At 47.8% G+C, this 22,527-nt stretch overlaps 1 protein-coding gene across 1 annotated transcript in view; it reads right to left on the bottom strand.

The window, feature by feature from the left end:
- Positions 1–22,527, bottom strand: part of LOC149337547 (uncharacterized) — a 69,027-nt gene that overhangs the window by 25,973 nt on the left and 20,527 nt on the right. The window contains exons 3-5 of the mRNA XM_089554452.1: positions 6,240–6,398; positions 4,382–4,516; positions 3,148–3,288 (exon numbers count right to left, since the gene is read on the bottom strand). Of these exons, the coding sequence (XP_089410578.1) occupies positions 3,148–3,288; positions 4,382–4,516; positions 6,240–6,398 (435 nt within the window). The remainder of the gene's footprint in view (positions 1–3,147; positions 3,289–4,381; positions 4,517–6,239; positions 6,399–22,527) is intronic.

The following is a 22,527-nucleotide window of genomic DNA, read 5'->3' as shown; positions in this document are numbered from 1 at the left end:
GGGCGAGGACCGAGTTGGGCGCGGATGGGATTCAACTGTCGGTAAGGTGGAGCTGTGAAGTTCTCGGATAATAGTGCGAATGCGGCAGCGTATGTCCACTCTGGTTGAATGGCGGAAGACCCAAGAGTCTTGCAAGCGGAGCGATTGAAGGTCGTGTTAACGGTGCAAATGCATGGATATCTTGTACTGTGGAGAATTCTAAGCAGTAAGCGGATTGAAAGCAAATTATTCGAGTCCTATAACAACATGACGAACTCAGTCGTACGCAGATATGGTGTTGTTGACACGTCGACACAGGCCGAGTACATCTTCATTGTAGGACGTGTAAGATTCGCCCAGTAGCTGGACACGCGTATCTAATTTGTTTTCTTGCAGCTGACCAGGCTTGCACTAATGGTTCCAAAAATTTCACGAATCTGTGAGGAGATGTGGGTGCAGTCCGGGAGGGCATCATTGTGGTTCGCGAACCAAGCCTTGGTTGCAGCAGTCAGATAGAGGAGACGTTGAGAACCTTCATAGCAGAGTCCCAATGATTCCAGGCCCTCACTTGTTTTTTAATGGTCGTACTGGTCGAGCCAGTCCTCCGCGTCGCTACGAAGACTCGCAAATTGTAGGAGGCTCGCGCTGAAGGGTGGTGATGGTCCACGTAGGGATTCCCCGGGACTGCGGAGCAGCGCGTACGGTGGAGCCATTGCTGCAGGCTGGGAGATTAGAATCTAGAGGAGACGCACCTTCTGAGGCAGCTGAAGGCCCAGCGGAAGCCCCAGTAGGATCATGGTGGATTGTCCGAGCAGGTGGCTACCGGAACGGAGCTGCAGTATGGCGGCGACGAAGAAACAGGGATCGAGAGAGGCTCTTGTGGGACTGAAGACGGAGTGAGCTTTATTTCCACTCAAAATTATAGCGGCCACTTCGTAGACGAAGATGAGCGATGATGATGTATATGTACAGATGAAGACGGAAATCGCCCACTGTGCTTAAAATATATATATATAAACCTGGGTAGGGCGCCCACCACGCTACCCAGGTTTATATATATATATATATATATATATATATATATATATATATATATATATATATATATATATATATATTAAGCACAGTGGGTGAGAAGCCTGCCACAAAACAGTCTTCAGGCAAACAGACAGACAAACAAAATATAACGGCCAAATGCTGCGAAGAGCCACTGTAAGTGCTAGGGCACTTGAAAGGTGAAATCAAGTGTGCATAACACTCAAGCACTCAAAAACACAACGGATCATGAAAAGTTGCGGACTCGTCAAGTTGCCAAGTGGCAGCTTTTTTTCCGTAGCCCTCCATCTGTAGCACCGATGGAAATAAAGATTTGATTTGATTTGATTTGATTTGAACACCTGTTCCCTTGAGATAAACTAGTAAGGCTTTAGTCTTACGCTCTACCGAAGCCCCACCACTCCAGGGTCCAAGGACATACTCCGGGCACAGGGCACCGTCTTGGCAGAGTCCTAAAGTACCCACAATCCCATGCGGTGAGTATTGAAAATCTCACAGCAGCAGACCAAGCATTCAAGATCTTCCCGACCACCACATGTCGCGCAGAGAGGGCTGTTGATGCACCATATTTATGAAGAAAGTACTTTGTGCTGGAGAGCTTATCCGCTAACTGCGGCCTGGCAGGCAAACATCTCGCTGACGGTGCAGCAAAACGGCGCATGGCGATACCTGTGAGCAGCTACCCATTCCCTTTACTTCTAGTGATGGCGCCGGACTTGTCACTGCTGAATCGTGGCGGACGCAACGCTCTCTTTGGTGTGAACCGAAGCGTCAATGCAGACCTTTATTTCGTATCGACCCCACTTGTGACTGTCGCATGCAAGGCAATTAGAATATGCGACCGCAACTGCTTGCATCGAATTCGCGGCTGCAGATCCTCTTGTACTCGATTTTTGTTGTTCCTTCCTTATAGGCGCCCAGTGAAATAACAAAACTACTTCGAAAACTTTTATTGACATGCATTCTAAGGTCTGTACTCCTGCGGTTACCCACAACCAATGACAGCAGCGCCTACGCATCTTCCTTACATCACTTATTGGTGTTAGTCTATAGATCTTGACGTAATCATCGCTCGCAGTCGCTGCGACATTCTCCTATCTCTTCTTCCGTGTACTGTTTAGGGCGAACCAAATCATTTGACACGATAGCGAGCGACCGACCAACTGAGGGCGTGTTCATTAGCCACGTGCTACGCACGCCGTGGGCCTCTGATGTCAGAGTAAATCTGATTACGAATTTCGTGAAATCCGCCCACCTTACATTAACCTTCTAGAGCAGCAAAAATTTGCTGCCATTCAAAGTCCCACGGTCGAGCTTGCACAGTACTATATTGCCACGTATCATTGTAGTGTCCGTTCGTTCGCGCAAAGCCGCAGGAAAGGGGTGTTATCATTTGTGTTCGTGACGCGAGAAGCGACCGGACTAATCTCGATTGATCACAGCCATGCCGAGCTGCAACTACGTGTTTCCAGATTACTCTAGATGATCTCGACCTGTTATCTCGAAGTTTCCTTGCCGGCTTTAAATTGAACGATGCCGCGAGCAGCGGGCATTCGTAGTTCGACGACTGACGAGCACGTTTGTTGCTTACGCCGCCGCCGAGTGATTCAGTTCTTTTGCGGGCGCAAGTCAGCCCAAATAAAGAGCTTCATTTCCAGGTCTTGTTGGTGTCCTACTGACCGCTGGACTGCCGTCTCTACAACCGGACAATATGACGCTGGAAATGCTTCTGCAGCTACACGACTGTTTGCACACTGCCTGCGCGCTTTCCTTAACTTATGAAGCCAATTTTCTGGCTTATATGTTACCTAAAATCATAATCCTCGTGCTTTCAAGAAGCGTGATTTGTTTTCTTAAGTCATGCGTGAAGAAAGGTCGTTTGACTAGCCGCTTCATTCATTTTCAAGCTATTTTCTTTAGCTTTTGGCCTGTGGCTCATCCTAAAGACTGTATGCACATTTGTAAAATAAAATGAAGGTTGGTTTGGAAAAAAAAAATATCCATCTTGGCTGCATCGCAGGATAACGTATGAAAACTAATTGCGTTCAATGTTTTCAACAGACTTCTTGTAAGCCCGTGCAGCTCCTGATGTGAAGTTCTTGAAACACGCACCTGAAGCGTATGCTCTGAAGCCCAGAATCGGAACGCATCCAGGACGGTCGCCGTGGCCAGACCCCCCAGCAGAGTGCAGGCGAAACCCGAAGGAGGCAGACAGCGCACCCAGCGCTTCCAAAGCAGCGCTGACATCAGCACCTGCGTCAATTCCAGAGGGTGTCATTGAGTACAAAAGCGCGGTGCGTGTATCCCGCATTCTTCATGCCCTAAATAGAATACAGTGCATTCTTTTTCTGCGTGAAGTAAATGAAGAACTTTATGAAGGACCCCTATCTAAAGGTTTTGTCATGCGCACGTGTTGGCTGGCTAAGTTGTTTTCGCTTTTCCTTTCTTTCTGCCCCGCTGCGGTGGCTCAGTGGTTACGGCGCTCGGCTGCTGACCCGAAATACCCGGGTTCAATCCCGGCCGCGACGGCTGAATTTCGATGAAGGTGAAATTCTAGAGGCCCGTGTACTGTGCGATGTCGGTGCATGTGAAAGAACCCCAGGTGGTCGAAATTTCCAGAGCCCTTCACTACGGCGTCCCTCATAGCCTGAGTTGATTTGGGACGTTGAACCCCAATAAACCAAACCAAACTTTTTCTTTCTGTTTTAAACGTGAAAACTTCGATCTAGGGCTACTGCGTATTTTGTTGCGCATGGTGGGAAGTCGTGGCATGTTTTAATGCTCAAGTGTCTTCTGAAAAATAAACAGTTGTTAGTAGCTCTTTTCGTGTGTGTCCGCTCCTGTCCCAGTTAGCGCTTCCTAAAACCGCATTCTCGGCCAGTGCGCAATGATATTTTCAGTTGACTGCACCCACGACAAGTGTTAGAGTCGACCGGTCGGCTACACTACACGCGGCTTCGACAGTGCTGGCGTTTACAACAACGCCAGCGCAAATGTGTTGAGGGCACCAATTTAAAAATATTGCCCAATATAGCACGCTATTGCAGCGCTGCCATTTGGAGCGTCAGGGCCAAGAATGAAGGCTAGTTTACTCGGGCGCAGGGCTAGTCGGCGAATCAAGTTTGTCTACCTCAGGGTAGATTTCCTGATTTTAATGTACATCAAGTTTCGTGACAGTATCGTGACATCTACGACCGAGGATTTACAATTATTGCTGTTCGCCTGATTTGAAGCTATTGGCATATACCAATTATTTCTTTTCTGTGTAGCTTTGTAGCACTATTTGTTTTCTTCGTTGCCTAATCACACGGTTTGAAAGAAAGAGTTCATAAAACTCAGAACGAACCAAGGAGAGAGCCATGGCAATGTCGGCTGTCGCCGAGCGGAGAGTCTCCGCATCTACCCGGTCGACGGAAAGGGCAGGCTTCAGAGTGTTGCACCCCGTAGCAAGAGCCAGTACGGTTGATGCGGCAAGCAGCACCTAAAACGGATTCGATGGTTGTTAGTTCAGCGTCAGCACGACCTTTCGCATGCCAGGGCATGGCCGCAGCATATATAGAAATATATCTACAATGCTTGCGATCTTCCAAACCCGTAAAATTAACTGTTGGTTAAAACTCGCTTGCACATGCGGATGCGGGAATATTTTAAACCACTGCTGGTTGGTTGGTTGGTTGGTTGGTTTATGGGGTTTAACGTCCCAAAGCGACTAAGGCTATGAGAGACGCCGTAGTGGGGGGCTCCGGAAATTTCGACCACCTGGGGTTCTTTAACGTGCACTGACATCGCACAGTACACTGCATTTACCAAGGAATGCTAAGCGACAGACCTTAAACGAATACAAAATCATCCTGCATGCAATATGCATACATGCTTCTAAGTAGAGACGTTGCTTTTTAAAGCGTCCTTCGTCTGGACAAATATGCATCCTCAGAATCGCGGCTTATAGTAAGGAAATATAATGAAATATAAAATAGTTACATGCTCATCAAAGCAACGAACACTTTATGTTATTCGGATGCATTCGGTAAGAAATATTCCAGAACTTTTCTCTAGTTTTGTCTTTCTTTGAGTGGGGGCCTGGATCTGCTGCGGATACTGATGGCTGCAGCACAAGAAATAATTTCTATGCGCAAAGCTCCTTACTTAAGGTGCTTCGTTGACCAAACGCAATATGGCCGAGGTATATTAAATAGATTTCATGCGTCCCGAGATATGTTTGCCGCCTTCCGTAGTGCACCAAGCTGTATACTTCGTTATATACGCGTAAGTCGTCGTTTAGACCCGATTCTGTACTCCTGAGCAAGTATTTGACACTGCTTCAGTTTATGGCAATAACCCTTCTCGCTCCTTGTTTGTTGATAACGTAAACTGCTCAGGAGAAAGTGGCGAATACATTAAAGAGAACTTTAAGCAGCCCCTGAGTACGACCGGTCCAAAACTGTGAACATCGCCCTCATATTACACAGGAGAGCACGCCAACTACTTAAGTTCCTTGCACCAAGCCGTTACTACACTGCAAGTGTAACGGAGCTCAACCGTACTGCAGGTGATGACGCGCCTAAAGCAGCGTTAAGCCTTTAAAATTTTGGAAACAGTGCGCAGACATAGGCGCAACAACTGCAGAAGGGGCATTGCTTCCAGAGCGCTATGTCGGCGAAATGCGTAAGGAAATTTTATTTCGATGATTATGCTCAAATACAAATATTTTGGGTTTGGTTCTCAAGACCTTGTTCCACATTTAAAATGTTTTTCGACACATCTCTTCGAAAAATACTCTCAGCAATGGGCCAAAAGAAAGTTTCAGTCTTTGTTGAAGTAAAACCTTAGGCTTATGTGAAAGCGCCACAGCTTTTCTCATTAACAATCCTGTCTGAAGCATACTAAGTTCTTAAGCTCGCCGATAGAAACTGATGTATTTGTAGAAACGCATCATGTTTCATTTCCTAGTTCCTAAACTAAATGTAACTCCGAGGCTAAAAAAAAGGACTTCATGTTACACTCAGCGCTACATTTTATCTTCCTGCTTCTGTCGCCAAATTTTTTATGTGTAATAAAGTCCACACTTAACATTACCTAACAGCTCGGCATAACTTCTTACAGACACTACGCGCGACAGTTGGTCAGGAATCTCTTCAATGTGCTAGTGTATCTTTATAATACTGTTCACAACATGCAAAAGTGTAAAACACTGTTCAACGTACCACTTGCGCGGCGTCGAGCAGCGTGGGGAACGGCTCCCGGCAAAACTTGGGGTAGTTGTTCTGCGCAGTTTGCACCTTTCCGAACAATACCAAGGCGACCAGGACAGCGCCCTTAAGAAGCTGCGACCCGGTTTCAGACGGTCGCTCGGAGGACTCCATCTGCACGTAAAGTCACAGCCGGTCATATTAGAAACGCATTCAATGCCAGTGCGAAGGATTTCCGTGCAGCACCAGAGGCGACAGGTTGGAATAAAATAAAAACACGAGCAAAATTTTTCTACCGCCAGGCTGGTCCACCGGAGACAGGTATTGACTGCGGCAGTCAAGCCGTGATCGCCTGCCTCCTTAGAGCGGGTAGAGAAATTATGGCCTAAGCATATTTAGCAGGTTTCGCAAATGCGTTGTTGTTTCGGACCTCCGTACTACTCATGTAAGTTTGCCAGCTTGGAAGAATTACCGAGAATTCGGGGGCGACATTAAGCTACCGCAAAGCTGCACGAGGGACTAGCGCATTCTTTTCTTTGTAAGGCGAGGCGTTCGGTTTCTAAACTGACACTGCGCTTTTATCATGCGAGGAAGCTGAAAAAAAGAGAACTTAAATTTTGGAAGCCAAATGAAACCAGTACTTGGCGGCGCCAAAGGAAGGCAGTTCCGTTTCAGTAGGTTTGGGCGCATCGCCCCTGTGAGCTTTGTGCGCCCTCGTTTTTTTTGTTTTTTTTTTTTTGAAGCGAAATCTTTGCTACGGGACCTCGGGCTTCAATCGCGGACCGTGTAAACTTGACCTTCAGCAGACTTAAAGGTCAAACCATGAAACGATAAAAAAAATAAAAAACTGGGAGTCGAACCCGCGGCTGCGTGAACCGATCTCCTTTAAGGGCCGCTCAGCGAGACCACTAGGCTATCTAAGCATTCTTTTATTGCATAGAAATAGCGCCGAAAAGAAAAATCTAAGCATCCTAACGCCACAAAACGCCAAGCCACCATGCCTCTGCACGACCCCACCTTCCAGAACCTCAAAAGTATGGGAGGCACACACATGCATCCGTATAGGGGAGCCAGCTAGGCGGCTCTTGCAGGCCAGCATATACTCCCTGCTCCAAAGCGCATCGTTCACGAAACAAAGATTTCAACGACCGTGGTGATTCGGCGTGGTGGCCCATCATGTGGCTCTTCCAGAGACTAAACAGTCCCAGCCACATAAATAGATTATACGGCGCAAAACAGTTTTTCTCCACAGGCAAAAAACAGATTCTGTAGGGTGTGATGTCAATGTCCTTCTTAATTTTTCGTGGTAATATGTCCCAGAAGAACTCAGCATCCATTTACAGAATAAAAGAATGGTCAATTGTCTCTGGTGTACTGCACAGGCGGCAGTTCACCGCCTATGGCACAAGCATCCCCTTAGCATGAAGGCATGCCTTCACAGGCGGCGTAGATGTGTGCTGTTTAAAGAAGAATGTTTTTGCAGCAGAAGAAATGCACATTCGCCGGACACGTTGTAAAACACTAGTGTCAAGGAACTTCAGAAAAGGTTGCCGATACAGTGGTACAGGCAACAAATACTCTGTAAGTGCCTGAGTCATCTGCCTTCTGGATAGGCTATACATGTAGTCTAAAGAATCGCTATCGAAGCAGCTAACTCGCCGCGTGTTACACTGCACCACAATCTCGCGCTGTTCATTGGAGAGCGTCGTCTTCTTTAACTTCCATCAGTTCCGTCCCGCGGCACTGCCTGCACACCGTCGTCTTCTACGCATCATAAATCCGTACTTTCGCTCCTATTCGAATGTAGTAAACATCCTCTGTTGTTGTTTTTCCGTTCTTGACACACCTTGATTTACAAGTGCGCAGCAGTAAAAGAAATATAAGTGCCCCTCTAAGTGCTCCTAGGATGAATTTCATGCATTGGCATGCACCTGCGATGCATGTTTTGTTCGCTTTTGACACAGTTTAACCTACTCTAGAGCACTGCGCGCTACATCGCGCCTCCGTGTCCACAGCTTGCAGACGTACAGAGCCGTCGGTTTTCCTTTTGATAACATTTCAGCGCCCTAAGAGCAACGACGATGTACACTGCTGCAAAGGAAAATGCCGGTCAATGTGACGGCGTAGGCTTTCGTGACAGCCTTGCCGTGCCAAAGCAGGGCGCTAGCATTGCAAGTGGTATGCTGTACGCCAGAGAAGTCGTGGTGGGCCAGTTGGTTGAGTGCTATGCCGCTACAAAAAGCCTGCTACTTTCTCAATACACTCCTGAGTGATTCCCTGGAAGCTCAGCGCACCATCCCTATACGCGGTCCGATCCATACTATCTATAGTATCCATAGTATTCCATAGAATCCATAGTATTCTAACTATTCCCGGAACACTACTTATGCTCTCACGTAAAATAGCGGTCGTCAGAACGCCAACACAGTGGTGATGCGACCCGTTACTTCCGCTATGTATTCGTCTCAGACATAACGCTTTTCACAGTGCGCGCTTTGATATAATTTTTACCTGAAATAACACTCCTGTGTGTGATCCCCAAAGTTCACAGCGGTGAGTGCAGGTAGCAAATTTAATACGTTTCTTGCCACAACTGCTGATACAACCACGTTATTTACGAAATCAGGTGGTGTTATTAAGTGTAGTTCACGTCCAGTCGATAGATACGTAAGATAATTTATTCTCGCAGCTAGTAAGACGGCTTCGCTTATCGGTAAGCGATAGCAGTTGCCAGGTTTTAAACGGTGCTTCCTCGCACTTTGCTGTCAGGCTTCGGAGAAGGCTGAAGAAGACACCTGTGGCTGGCTTATGCTGCACAGGATTTCACACTAACAAACACGCCGCTCCGCGGACGCTGCGCTGCATAGCCATTGCTACGAGGGCCGCGGTGGTTCGCTGGTTACGACACTCGGCTGCTGACCCGAGAGACGCGGGTTCAATCCCGGCCGCGGCGGGCGAATTTTGATGGAGGGGAAATTCTAGAAGCACATGTACTGTGCAATGTCAGTGCACGTTAAAGAACTCCAGCTGGTTGAAATTTCCGGAGCCCTTCACTACGGCGTCTCTCATAGCCCAAGTCACTTTGGGACGTTCAACCCCCATAAACCCATCCTTACAGAATCCAAAGCTATCAGAACGTGGCAGTCTCTACTCATCAGTCGTGACGGTGGCTCGGAGATAACATTTTTCGTACCGGTAGCTTCACTTCCTGCCAGCACTTCCGACTTGTGGACGCTCGGATATTCTTGATGTCAAGCTGTCCAGCCGTCTCAGTCCTTTAACGCATCACATGCTCTGTGGTGCTGAGGTCGTTGAGGTGCAGGCCGGATTCTTCGCGAGAGTTCTCAATTTACTTGTTTCCTTCTTTGGATGTTTGTTAGACCATTCTATCAGTGATCATCTTCCTGCATATATTGTCTGTAGCAATAGCAATATGTCCAGAACTGAGAGGCAAGTTGCATGCATGACAACACCGGACATTTTCCCGCAGGCACTGGATTCCTTTCGTAATTCCATCGCAACATTTAACTGGGATGCAATTTACGCGCAGAAGACAGCGCATCACACATTTAATAGTTTTTTGCGCGCATTCATCTCGCTCTACAGAAACCGAAGAACACATCACGAGCTAGTTGGTTTTAAATCACAACGAAAACAGCGCAAACTTCACGAAAGACGCAGAGAGGGGAGACGAGACACAGAAGCGCCTGTGTCTCGTCTACCCTTTCTGCGTCCTTCGTGAAGTTTGCGCCGTTTTCGTTGTGTTGTTCTACAGAAACCGCTTTCCACAAAAGGCTGTCAATGAACAAAAAATGCTCGAAAGCCTTGGGTTGCTGCAGACGTTATTAAAATGATTTCTAAAAAAATCATTCCAGAAATCACTAAAAAAAACTTCCTTCTGACACGTAGTGCGCCTCATTCACAGTTTTCCACTATGAACTTAACATTACATTAAGAAGAGATAAAAACAATTATCACATAAATATCCTTGGTACCTTTAAAAACCCCCAAGAATAGATGGCAAAAACTTTATGTTCTCCTTCAGGGGACCGCTCCTTATAGTCCCGACCCAATAACAGTTGATGGCAACACATTTAGTGGTTCTGCGCTAGCGGAAAAACTTAATGACTTTTTTGTCGCATTAGTAGACAGCATGTATGATAAACATCTCTCCAATACTTGTCTAACCGTGTAGACAGCGGAATGTTTTTCCAATCGTGTGAAGATGCGGAGGTACTGCCAGCCTTCAGAAACCTGAGAAACAGCAAAAGAGCGAGCGTGTTTGGTCTCAAATTGAAGCCCATTTTTACATGTGACAGACGTTATATCCCCCACTTTATCCCATATTTACAACTTGTCTCTCACGTCAGGTACTTTCAGAAATTAAGAAAGCTAAGGCGGTTGTCATATAGAAAGCGGGGAGGGGAGATAAAAATGTTCTCAGCAATTACCGACCTGTATCTGCGCCCGTATCAACCCATATCGTGTTTCCTCTTTCGGTACTGGTCTTGAAAAGTTAATATTTAGTAGGTTATCAAGCTTTTTGAGAAATTTTATGTAGTACCGAGCAACCAATACGGTTTAAAATTAAAATATTCCAGAAAAATGGCTTTACTGATACAAAGAGAAATAATTATTGACAACATAGAACACATAAAGCTAACACTGAGAGTATTTGTCGACTTATACAGGGCGTCCGACCGGATTAATCATGTTAGCCGCACTGAAAAGCTGTCAGCATACGGAATTCAACGAAAGGCACTTGACATTGCATAAAGCTTCTTGAAAATCGTGTGCAGACCGTTAGTATTGACAAACAAAAATCAAAATACAAATCCGTCCATCATGGATTACCTCAGGGTAGCATACTGGGACCTCTTTTATTCAACATTTATATTAATTATCTAGTCAAAGTTGATGAGGGGGCCGAGTGCATAGTGTATGCAGACGACATAAATATCTTTATATCAGGAACTGATGCTACTGAACTAATGCGAAAGGCTAATGGGATTTTAGCCAAACTACAAAATTGGGGAATGAGGATTCAATCAATAGCGTTATTAATAAATACCAATAAGACAAAGGCGGTACTTTTTAGAACAAAAAATTATCAATACAGCTGTGACCTTCCTCTAGTCTAAACAACAGTGTAATAGAGGTAAGCCAGGCAGTCAAAACACTAGGCACATATTTCAATGAGCATATGCTCTGGGACCATCACAGAACAGTTACAAGTCAAACTTTCCCTGTGTGGTAGGTATTTTGCGGAGATTTCAACGAACATTGCCGACTAAAACTACGTTTTTGATCTACCATGCCCTGTTTCAGCCCAATATTCACTACTGTCACCAAATATGGGGGAAGTGTAACTCTGACTAATACAAAGAAATTATTAGTGATACAAAAAAATGCATTAAGAGCGATAGCCAGCGTTTCATATTCAGCATAGCTATTTTCTCGATACCATATTCTAAATGTGAGTATCCATTATATGAGTATCCGTTATTAACAGTTCATAAGACCCAAATTAGTCAGAACCTTAGTTTACTTACCTGCATATCAAACCTCAGAGAAAACTGTTGTGTGCGCGCGAAACCTAGCACGCGTGTTATCGCGTACTGCCTGCGCATGCTCACTGCCTGGCTATCTCTTATCGGGTAGTCCGTGCTGGCTTTAAAAGACCGCTCGCACGGGCCCACCGCGCTCAGTATGTAACCTTTTGGCTTCCTGCCAAGTAGCAGGAATAAACGTTCCTTCGATGCTACGTCTACGCCGCCCCGTTATTGGATGCCAGACATGACATATTGGCGACGAGGATGGGATGACCGCCGTACGGAATTCGCAGTGTAAAGAACCTGGCCTCTGCGTAAAAAAAAAATGTTTCCCGGCACGAAGATTTCCCTGCGGTGAAATTCCTGAAACTGGCATCACTGCAGCCGAAACTTCCAAGTGAGTCATGAGTCACATCGGCCACATTGAACCTTTCGACGAGACCACGAGCGACTGGCGCTCGTACGGGGAAAGGTTGAAGGCCTATATTTTGGTCAACGATGTTCCAGTAGCAAAGAAGGTTCCTGCTTTCCTAAGTCTCATCGGCGCGAAGACCTACGCGCTGCTCAAGTCGCTGACGGCACCGGACGCACCGTCGTCACGAGAGTTTGACAGTCTTCTGAAATTCCTGAGCGATTACCTGGCGCCGCAGTCGTCCGTCATCGCAGAGCGTGCGAAATTTTACAAGTGGTCACAGCGAAGCGGTGAGTCCACTGCCGAATTTGTCGCGGAACTTCGAAGGCTGGTGCAGAGTTGCGAGTTTGGAAGTTTCTTGGATGAAGCGCTCCGGGACTGTTTCGTTTGCGGCCTGCTCCGCGAGGACATTCAGCGTGTGTTGTTCACGGAAGACAAAAAGCTAACCTTCCAGAAGGCAGTCCTTTTGCTACCTCACACGCCATCATGATATACTGGTACATACCACAACTACGCACGAATTATGATACATTACCCTTTGCTTTGAATAGTTTGGTCTCACAAAAGACAACACTTCAACCATATCTTCTAAGAGATTGCTCGAGTTGCTTCTGTCGCGTCTTCCTCTTATTGTCGTTAATTTTTTGTGAAGTTCTTTTCATGTTTTCTGCATAGTCAGTTTTCATAAATGCAAAAAAAAGTCAAAGTTAGAACTGTTTTATTTTATTGTCGCGACTGTTAAACTGCCCTCTTGCTTCCTGAATATGTGTTCTTTTCTTGCTATTGTTATGATTTCCAATATTTCGTGGCATCGCTGAGCACCGCGCTGCCGAACACACCATAGGTGATGGTGAGCATCGTCAAGCCGCTTTTACGCAACTTTTACTCCCTTCACTTCAGACATGTATATTGTGTTGTGTTGTGTTGTGTTGTGTTGTGTTGTGTTGTGTTGTGTTGTGTTGTGTTGTGTTGTGTTGTGTTGTGTTGTGTTGTGTTGTGTTGTGTTGTGTTGTGTTGTGTTGTGTTGTGTTGTGTTGTGTTGTGTTGTGTTGTGTTGTGTTGTGTTGTGTTGTGTTGTGTTGTGTTGTGTTGTGTTGTGTTGTGTTGTGTTGTGTTGTGTTGTGTTGTGTTGTGTTGTGTTGTGTTGTGTTGTGTTGTATTGTATTGTATTGTATTGTATTGTATTGTATTGTATTGTATTGTATTGTATTGTATTGTATTGTATTGTATTGTATTGTATTGTATTGTATTGTATTGTATTGTATTGTATTGAAGTGTAGTGTAACTGAACATCGAGAGTGTTCACCAGCGCCGCCCTCGTCCATACCGGCGGGGGTAGTAAGTCCTGCTTTGTGATGAGGCAATGAATATTACTGCAACCCAAATAAATGACACTGACCAATAAGAACTCACACCACTGCTCGACCGGCCGAAAACTGATTGGTTCTTGATCGATTAACATTTGTTTGCTTCATAATGTGCTAGCATGTATTGGTTCGTTTCTTTTTAAACGTATTGAAATCAAATATATTATATTGAAATATTATTGTATACCTCCTCAGGAAGTGTAAACACTGCATTTGCTGTTTGTAAGTTTCATGTTCATATTCATCTTGTGTGTGTACTTCATTAGGAAATGTAAGCACTGCATTTTCATGTTCATTTTTATAGTTCTGTGAGGTCCACTGCGTGCTGCTGCCTGTAGGCCCCCAGAGCCCAGTCAAGCTGTCTGTGACAGCTTTTTGCCTGGGGGACCCCCAACTTGTAGGTTGGAAGTAAAGTGAGATCCTGCTCTATTACCGCAAGGGCCACTTGGGAACGTGGTCAAACAGTGAAAGTGGAACCTGTGCGAGAACCCTCCTATGAAACCTATGGCATCAGGACTGCCAAATTCCAGGCCCTAATTACACTATTCTGCAGACAAGGGTATAGAAAGAGGCGCTCGTCATCACATGCATGACGGAAGCCAACGGTCACCGAAAGCTAGGAGCATAGGGGATGTCTTTTTTTAATGCATAGTTTTTCGTCAATGGGCGATTAATAAAAGCAGAAGAAAAACAACTACATGCCGCTGGTTGGATTATAACCCACGATCTCCGAATTTCGCGCTACGGACGAGGGTGGTTCTGGTGGACACTGTCAAGGTTCAGTTTCACTACACATAAATACCCCCGAAAGCCAAAGATTGGACAGTCGTCGCCGTAGCTCAGTTGACAGAGAACCGGACGCGACCTTTGGATGTCGTGCGTTCGGATCCCACTGGCGGTATGTGGTTGTTTTCTCTTCAGCTTCCTTGCTTGTGCTGTAGACAGATCTAAAAGATTTTTTCCAACCTTTTCGCAGGCTTACTGCAGCAAGTCTCATTGGAAAAGGTTGCAGAATCATGTGTCAAAAACACGGCTGCCATGAGGCTTCAAATGTGTGCTACTTTTTAGCTGTATTGAAGTATATTTCGTACGCCAAGGTTTTCAAACTTTGCCAAGGAAACTGCGAGGTCACAGGAAATGCATTACTCCCCAATATGGAGAGTGCTTCTGTATTTCTGTCGCCGAGCAACAACACACCAACCAGAAGCCGCATCAGACAGGAGGACCTTGGTTCGTCCGACCTGCTAACGTCTTGGGAGGAAGCCAGTCACAGGGTATGCGAAAATGCCGTATATCATGTTACTGGCGCCCTTGTGAAGCACTTCTTTGGCCTCAGGAACACCGAGTGCACATGCAAGAGCACCCTGCGCGCTGAAGACAATGGTTCTCTTTAGGGGTAGCACCAATTTTCTGCATTGCTCAAGGAGGACGGTGTTCCTGGGAGCCCCTCGAGCTCAATCCGAACTCATCGGCAACGTCTGATGAGTGTCATCAGTAGAATAAATGACTGGACGCTACATGCAAAACTGAAGTTAAGTACTGTGCTCACGAGTGTAATGTGTGCAAAAATTTAATTGAGTGGCTGCCATAAAAGACACAATTTTTTGTTCTATGCACTGCAATACCCAATTTATAAAGTTGTTTCCCAGTACAAGATGACAGTGACATGTTTCTTCCGTTAATCAGGCCACACATTTGGAGTCAAAATGTAGTGCTTCACTAGAAAATTTTGTAAAATCCACTTAAATTCCTCATCCCACATATTTGGGCACTGGGAAGTATGCACAATAATTGCCTTTTCCCTTCCTCTTACAGCCATATGCTTTTTTTGTGGTTTTTGCAAGGCGTCCATAACGTCGTGTTCACGAACAACAGGCAATGGCACTTCCTTCGCTGCAGTGCCTGTAGGATTTTCTTGTGGTGTTGTGACAAACAAGGTGGAATGTAAGCTAAACATCCCAAAGTTCCAATTTGGCTATGTCAAATTTTACAGTACAAAGCGCTGCATTAAACACGAGTGCCATGGAGCTCTTTTGGATTTTTTCCATCGAAATGTTGCTTCTGTAGCTGCAATTAAATCCTGCCACATGCGCTTAGCAGCCAATTGCTTAGTCTCTGAACCACCACCGCCGGGTTCTAAAAAAAAGTTGGTTAAGTTATAGTAACACAAGTACTGTACTAGTTAACCGACGTCTCAAATCTGTGCATGCATGGTTCACTTATTACTGTTGCATCTGCTGCGTTATTTGCTTTGCGGGTGCAATTCCACTCGATAAACAGTTTGCTTTCTTGAAACTGTGTCAGCCTGAGCCCCGTCATACATCGTAAGTATAGCCGTAACAATATTAGCCTTGAGGAAAATGTAGGTGCTGTAATTGTCTCCAAAACGGCACCTCAAGGAGAGGACAGGATGAAGGCTAGAATAAAAGCAGCAAGAAGGAAAGAGGTGTTGTAGGGGAGGGCTCTGGATTAACTTTGATTAGGACACAGCTGAGAGAGACCGCCGAAAAACGGTTGGCATTGGCGGCGCGATTCCGCCTCTCCTTCGTGGAGCGCGCGTTTATCATTCGTGCGTCGGTGTGCGCCCCACTGTATTCTGCCGCTCGCGTTGTCCACCCACCCCGCACCATCACGCGCCGCTTGGCCACTTTATGTTGCTCGTTTTTCTGGGCGGGAAAAACGGAGCCTGTAGTGCGCGCACTCCTCCGGCTTCCCAATAACATGGGGTGATTCAGCCTCCACACTTGCCCACGATATGCAATGTGCTCGCTTTGCGAGCGACCAATGATCCGGTTAACCAGGCCGGCTACCCGCGCGTAAGGGGCTACTGGCATACCTACTCGGCACGCCGCGTCCCCTTTCTTTCAAAGTGCAGAGTGTTGGCCCGACAGCCTTGCAGCAGCCTCGGTTCTACCAGAGAGCCTGCCAGACGCTCAGGTCGCTCAACGCAGCACTGCCAGAGATAGAGCTATTCTCAACTCCCGCTTCCCGGATATACGAACCCCTGGCCGTAAAAGAAGCACCACAGGAGAAATTGGCGCTAAGAAGAGAGGGGCGGTGGCGGGACCTGGCTTCATCTCTTCCCGCAAACGTGCGAGGCTTTGGCTGGCTGCGGGGCTGGCGGGTCCTACCTATGGCAGATCGCCTGGCGGCATAGGGCTCGGCACCCTCCGCCCGATGTCCACACTGCGGTCTCGTAGAGACCATACCACATGCGCTCTTTGAATGTGCAGTCGCCAGGACATTCTGGGTCCTTATGTCTCGTATGTTATGTCTAGTGAGTAGGCCCTAATTCCAGATTCCGCGACCCTTTTGTACGCATGTTGCTTTGCGTCGGGGGGTTCGTACTGTGGCGCCAGAGAGGTGTAGCGGCTCTGCAAGGACGGCCGCAGGGGGCCATGTACCCCAAGTTTCAGCGGGTGCGTGCGCGCATGTTGGCCCACGCGTGCGTGGACCTCGTGTCGCTGGAGCAGCACGAATTTCTTCGTCGCTGGTCCAACCGCTTCATCGAAGTGCGGCGTAGCCGTGTGGCCGTAATACCTCTGCCCTACTAGTGAGCAGGAAAGTGTGTGTTGTGCGCATGGTCCTGCCGTGTGCCATGGACTAAAGTAACACCAGTGCTCAGTGAACACCGCGACGTGAACTCTTTGTGACTCTGCCCCGAACTTTCGTGGGCTTCCCGCATGTGTGTTTTTTGTTGTTTGTTTGTCACTGTTTCTTTCGAGGGACTGGAGTCCCTGAGACAATTCGAGCCAATAAAATTCGCTTGAATCTTTGATCAGCCACCACTCTTTAGGTGCACTATCATCATATAAGCGTGCAGGTGTCTTCTGCATTTCGTTTCCATTGAAAAGTGGGCGTACATTCTCGCAAGAAAAATTAATAATGTCTTCGACCTACAGGCAGAAAAAAACCCTTAGCGCATCCCTAGGCTCTGCACTAACCAAAAAGGAGTGTATGCGATGGTGCAACTTTCATGAGGACATCATGAGAATTTCATGAGGGCATGGCTGCAAATCTTTATTTTTTGTTTGCAAGTACATGTGCAATTACGTCACCTCACACTGGGGTACAGCTGCGATTGTGACATGTAGACAAACGTAACTGCCTTCTGTACACTTTCTGCCTGATCTTATTTCATGTGTCGCGTGTGAGCAAGCAATATTTAGAGTATGTCATCAGCATGAGCTGAGTTGTCACTCTGCAGCATGTACAGCTCTGTCCGCGAACTCCAGTAACTCCCGCTGTGGGCCAGCTGCGCCCAGATTGTTCCAGTAAATTTTCCGGTATTGTCACTGCCTCTGAATCTCGATCTGTTTCAGCAATGTTTTCCTGTTCTCCTGCCGTGCCGTGTTTTCCTGCCGTGCCATCGTGGTCCGGCAGCAGAAGACGTCGCCAGTCCCAGCACGCCTGCCAAGCACGCGCAACTGGATTAGGTGGCTGCTTAACTGCATGCCGGCGGCATGCATGCCTGGACAGCATGCTGTCCAGTTTTCTCCTGGCTGAGCGCGTCCAGCCAAATATATTTGTGGCGACCCGACGACAGCTTGTGTCTGCGATTCGTCTCCACAAATTTGGGGACCCGGACATGATATGGTGCCAGCGGAACAAGGCCTCGATGGTGGGAAACCAAAGTTCCGAGTCTGATGACCAGAAGTCGGGGAGGTCGGAGACCGCGGACTCATGGGGTGGCGGCGTGGGAGGCGACGGAGACGGTACATGAGTAGAAGGATCCAAGGCTAGGGCTTACACGATGGAAGGTAAGCGGGGTCTCGAGCCCCGGGCAGTGGTAGGCCTAGTGAAGCGGCTGATGCAAGTGCAGGACAGGAGCAGTGAACGAAGACGCGAAGTCCGGATATTATAGAATTACCAATTCAGCATATATGGGCATGAAACCATTAATGCTATCCCGTCATACTCTTAAGGTGGAGCTTATGTTTCCCCTCATGCCTTTTTTAATTTTCATATTTTTTTTCAGGACATATTCAGCTCAACTTCTGTTCAAAATTTTTCCTATAGCACATCCTATGGAGAACCGAGAAAAAATTTTATACTTTTCAAGAATTTTGGGTGGTTAATAAAAAATTTATAACATGATGCAGCTCGAGCTAATAAACGAATTAAAGAAACATAAAAACCTTCGTGCTGAAAATTTCTTGACGGATGATAAAAAAGCTCTGCTCTGTTACACTGTTAAAAAAATTTGCCCAGAGAAGTAAAATTATTACTTTTTCTTGGTGGCCTAGTTCGAAGGGCTCTCAAATGACGGCAACCGTATTTCCGGAGAAATATGGGCGAAAATTTATTTTGAAAGTTAATTAAAAGCCGCAATTTTTTAAAACAAATCGGAGAATGTCGACCGCAAACAGGCGATCCTCGGTGGATCGTATGAATGCATTGGCAATTTTTGTTGCTGCTCATTTTCTTGCAGCTAATGCTCACACATGTAAAATCAGTCATTCTCTTCTTCATAGATAGCAGGGAGCCCTCATACCACATCTGCTGCAGTGGTGCAGCGGTTAAGGGGTATGCAACTGGCATGGCGAGTGACTGTTTCAACCACAGCCAGCGGTTGTGCTTCTGAGAGCCAGATTCCTCTTCCCAAGCAATCTCTAAAGGCCATTCATTAATTTCAGTGTCATCTGCAGGGTTGTGATGACGTCACAGGATTCGCATTACGTCGCACGTGACGGGGGCCACCGTTTCGGGTTGCACAGACCATTCTAATGCTACGGAATCAAAAAAAATTTAGGCAATGGCTTAGCTCTGGTTAAGCCTTAGTATACAAGCGAAAATCTTCAGTTATGCTTGGTTTGACGTCATGGCTGTCGCGGTTCGCGCACAATGCACAGGGAGCACCACGATAACGGTGGAGGCGTTCAGCCGTCCACACACTGACTGTACGGAGGCGGAGACGGTAATCGGCGCGGTTAAAATTCCCGGGGGCACTTCGGTTCTCTAAAATGCTGCAAGTCAAGAGCATTTCCTGGCGCACTGCTTGTTTTTTCTTTATATTTCTCATATTCATTTATTTTTCATTTTATTTTTGTTTTGTTTCTTTTCTTACCTTGATTGTTTTTTATTTTGATTTTTTTTATTTATTCTTTTTAGTTTCCTGATTTTTATTTCTTTTGAAAGGGGGTTCGCGTACTAGTGACCTCAGCTATACAGTTCACCAAACAGCTGAGCGGACGGCAGCAAAATCACAGTCAGTCTACACAGCCAGAGAGCTGGAGCCGCGCGCCGGCACACTTCGTCGTCAACTCCTTCGTCTGCCATCGAGGCAACCTGAGGCGCATTCATAATAGTTCAGGCGCGTTCATTGTAATTCACTACAATGGCCCCGGGATGGAAGAGGAGCCATCCTGGCGACCTATGGTGCTGGCAAGAGGAGCGGGTCGTAATAAGTCTTGAGGCGACTGACATGGACAAGCTCACGGCCGCGACGACGCAAGTCCGAAGAGAGTGTAAGCGGCTCTACAATATAATTAACAGGTGATGTTGATTCGACGACGCGGTAAGGGCCATGATGTTCTCTGCGAAATTTCGAAGACTGTCCTGGTGTAGTCGAGGGGACCCAAAGCCAAACTAATGAACCTGGAGAGAAAGCGTGCGCGGTTTGATGGGCATCGTGTTCATGCTTTCGGCGACCTTGGGAGTCCGAGGTGAAAGAACGGGCCAGTTGGCGACATTCCTCGGCGTGCTTGGCGAGTTCAGAAAGGGGCGTGCATTCGGAGGCGTCCGGAGTGTACGGCAAAACCGTGTCCATTGTGGAGGACGGCTCACGGCCATACAACAGGTAGAAAGGGGAAAATCCGGTGGTTGACTGGGTGGCGGTATTGTATGCGTACGTCACAAAAGGCAGCACAGAGTCCCAGTTAGACTGATCTGACGAGACGTACATGGTGAGCATATCGCCGAGAGTGCGATTAAAGCGCTCAGTCAGCCCGTTAGTTTGAGGGTGGTAGGCAGTGGTGGTCCGATGAATGATGCGACACTCTCTAAGGAGGGCTTCCACCACGTCCGAAAGAAAGACACGGCCTCGATCACTGAGCAACTCGCGCGGCGCACCATGGCGGAGAACAAAATTGTGCAGCAGGAAGTGGGCAACATCACGAGCAGTGGCAGCGGGTAGTGCGGCGGTCTCTGCATATCGGGTTAGGTGGTCGACGCCAACAATTATCCAGCGGTTCCCAGATAACGTGTAGGGCAGCGGGCCGTAGAGGTCGACGCCAACACGATCGAATGGGCGAGCCGGGCACGGCAATGGCTGCAAGGGGCCGCTCGTACGGGGCGCGGGAGACTTGCGTCGCTGACAGGCGATGCAGGAGCGGACGTATTGGCGAATGTACCCGTACATGCCCCGCCAATAATAACGCTGAGATATTCTTTGAAACGTCTTCAACACACCGGCGTGGGCACATTGTGGGTCAGCGTGAAACGAGGCACAGATCTCAGAACGTAAATGGCGAGGTATCGCGAGGAGCCACCGTCGACCATCTTGCGTGTAGTTACGGCGGTAGAGCAGGCCATCACGGAACGCAAAATGTGTTGCCTGGCGGCGTAGAGTGCGCGAAGGCACAGCAGTGTGAGCGTTGGTCACGACGTCGATGATCGACGCAAGCCACGGGTCTTTGCGCTGTTCCGCAAGCATATCAGAGGCGGTAAGAGGCGAGAGGACGGGTACAGGCACGGATGAGCAGGCAGCGGCGGTGGGCAGAGGAGATCGAGATAGAGCGTCGGCGTCCATGTGCCTACGGCCAGAGCGATATACAACGCGGATGTCGAACTCCTGAAGGCGGAGAGCCCACCTGGCGAGGCGGCCGGCCGGGTCTTTAAGAGACGACAACCAGCAAAGCGCGTGATGGTCCGTGACGACATCAAACTGGCGGCCGTACAGATAGGGTCGAAATTTCATGAGTGCCCAGACGATCGCTAAACATTCCTTCTCCGTAACGGAATAGTTGCATTCAGCCTTGCTGAGCACCCGACTCGCATACGCCACGACGTATTCCTCATAACCATCTTTCCGCTGAGTCAGGACAGCTCCGAGGCCGACGCCACTTGCATCGGTATGCACCTCGGTAGGGGCTCTCGGATCGTAGTGGCGAAGTATAGGCGGCGAGGTAAGAAGACGGCGCAGTGTGGTGAACGCGTCTTCGCATTCGGGGGACCAAGCGGACAGGTGGTTGTCTGTTCCAAGCAGTTTCGTGAGTGGCGCAATGATCGACGCAAAATTGCGGACGAAGCGCCGAAAATAGGAGCACAGACCGATAAAGCTCCGAAGCTGCTTCATTGTTGTCGGCTTGGGAAACTCCGCAACAGCGCGAAGTTTGGCCGGGTCGGGGAGAACGCCTTCCTTAGATACAATGTGACCCAAGATGGTTAGCTGCCGGGCGCCGAAGTGGCACTTCTTCAGATTAAGCTGTAGGCCGGCGTCGGTGAGGCAAGTCAGAACCTGCTGCAGGCGCGTGAGGTGAGTGGAAAAATCTACCGAAAAGACAACGATATCGGCCAAGTAACAGAGGCACGTATGCCACTTCAGCTTCCGTAAGACGTTATCCATCATTCTTTCGAATGTAGCTGGCGCGTTGCACAGGCCGAATGGCATAACGGTGAACTCGTACAGGCCGTCGGGGGTAACGAATGCGGTCTTCTCACGGTCAGCGGCAGCCATCGGGACCTGCCAGTAGCCCGAACGCAAGTCAAGAGAGGAGAAGTATTCGGCGCCTTGGAGACAGTCAAGAGCGTCATCGATGCGGGGAAGCGGATAATTGTCTTTGTGGGTAATTTTGTTCAGTCGCCGGTAATCGACACAAAATCTGATAGAACCGTCTTTCTTCTTGACCAGCACCACCGGAGAAGACCAAGGGCTGTGAGAGGGACGGATGACGCCACGGTGCAGCATGTCTTCAACGTGCTCACTTATCACTTGACGCTCAGCCGCAGACACGCGATAGGGGCGCTGCCGA

The sequence above is a fragment of the Amblyomma mixtum genome, chromosome 7, assembly GCF_055824585.1.
Source record: "Amblyomma mixtum isolate Tamu chromosome 7, ASM5582458v1, whole genome shotgun sequence".
NCBI lineage: Eukaryota > Metazoa > Arthropoda > Arachnida > Ixodida > Ixodidae > Amblyomma > Amblyomma mixtum.
This window is presented reverse-complemented; position numbering and strand designations above follow the sequence as displayed.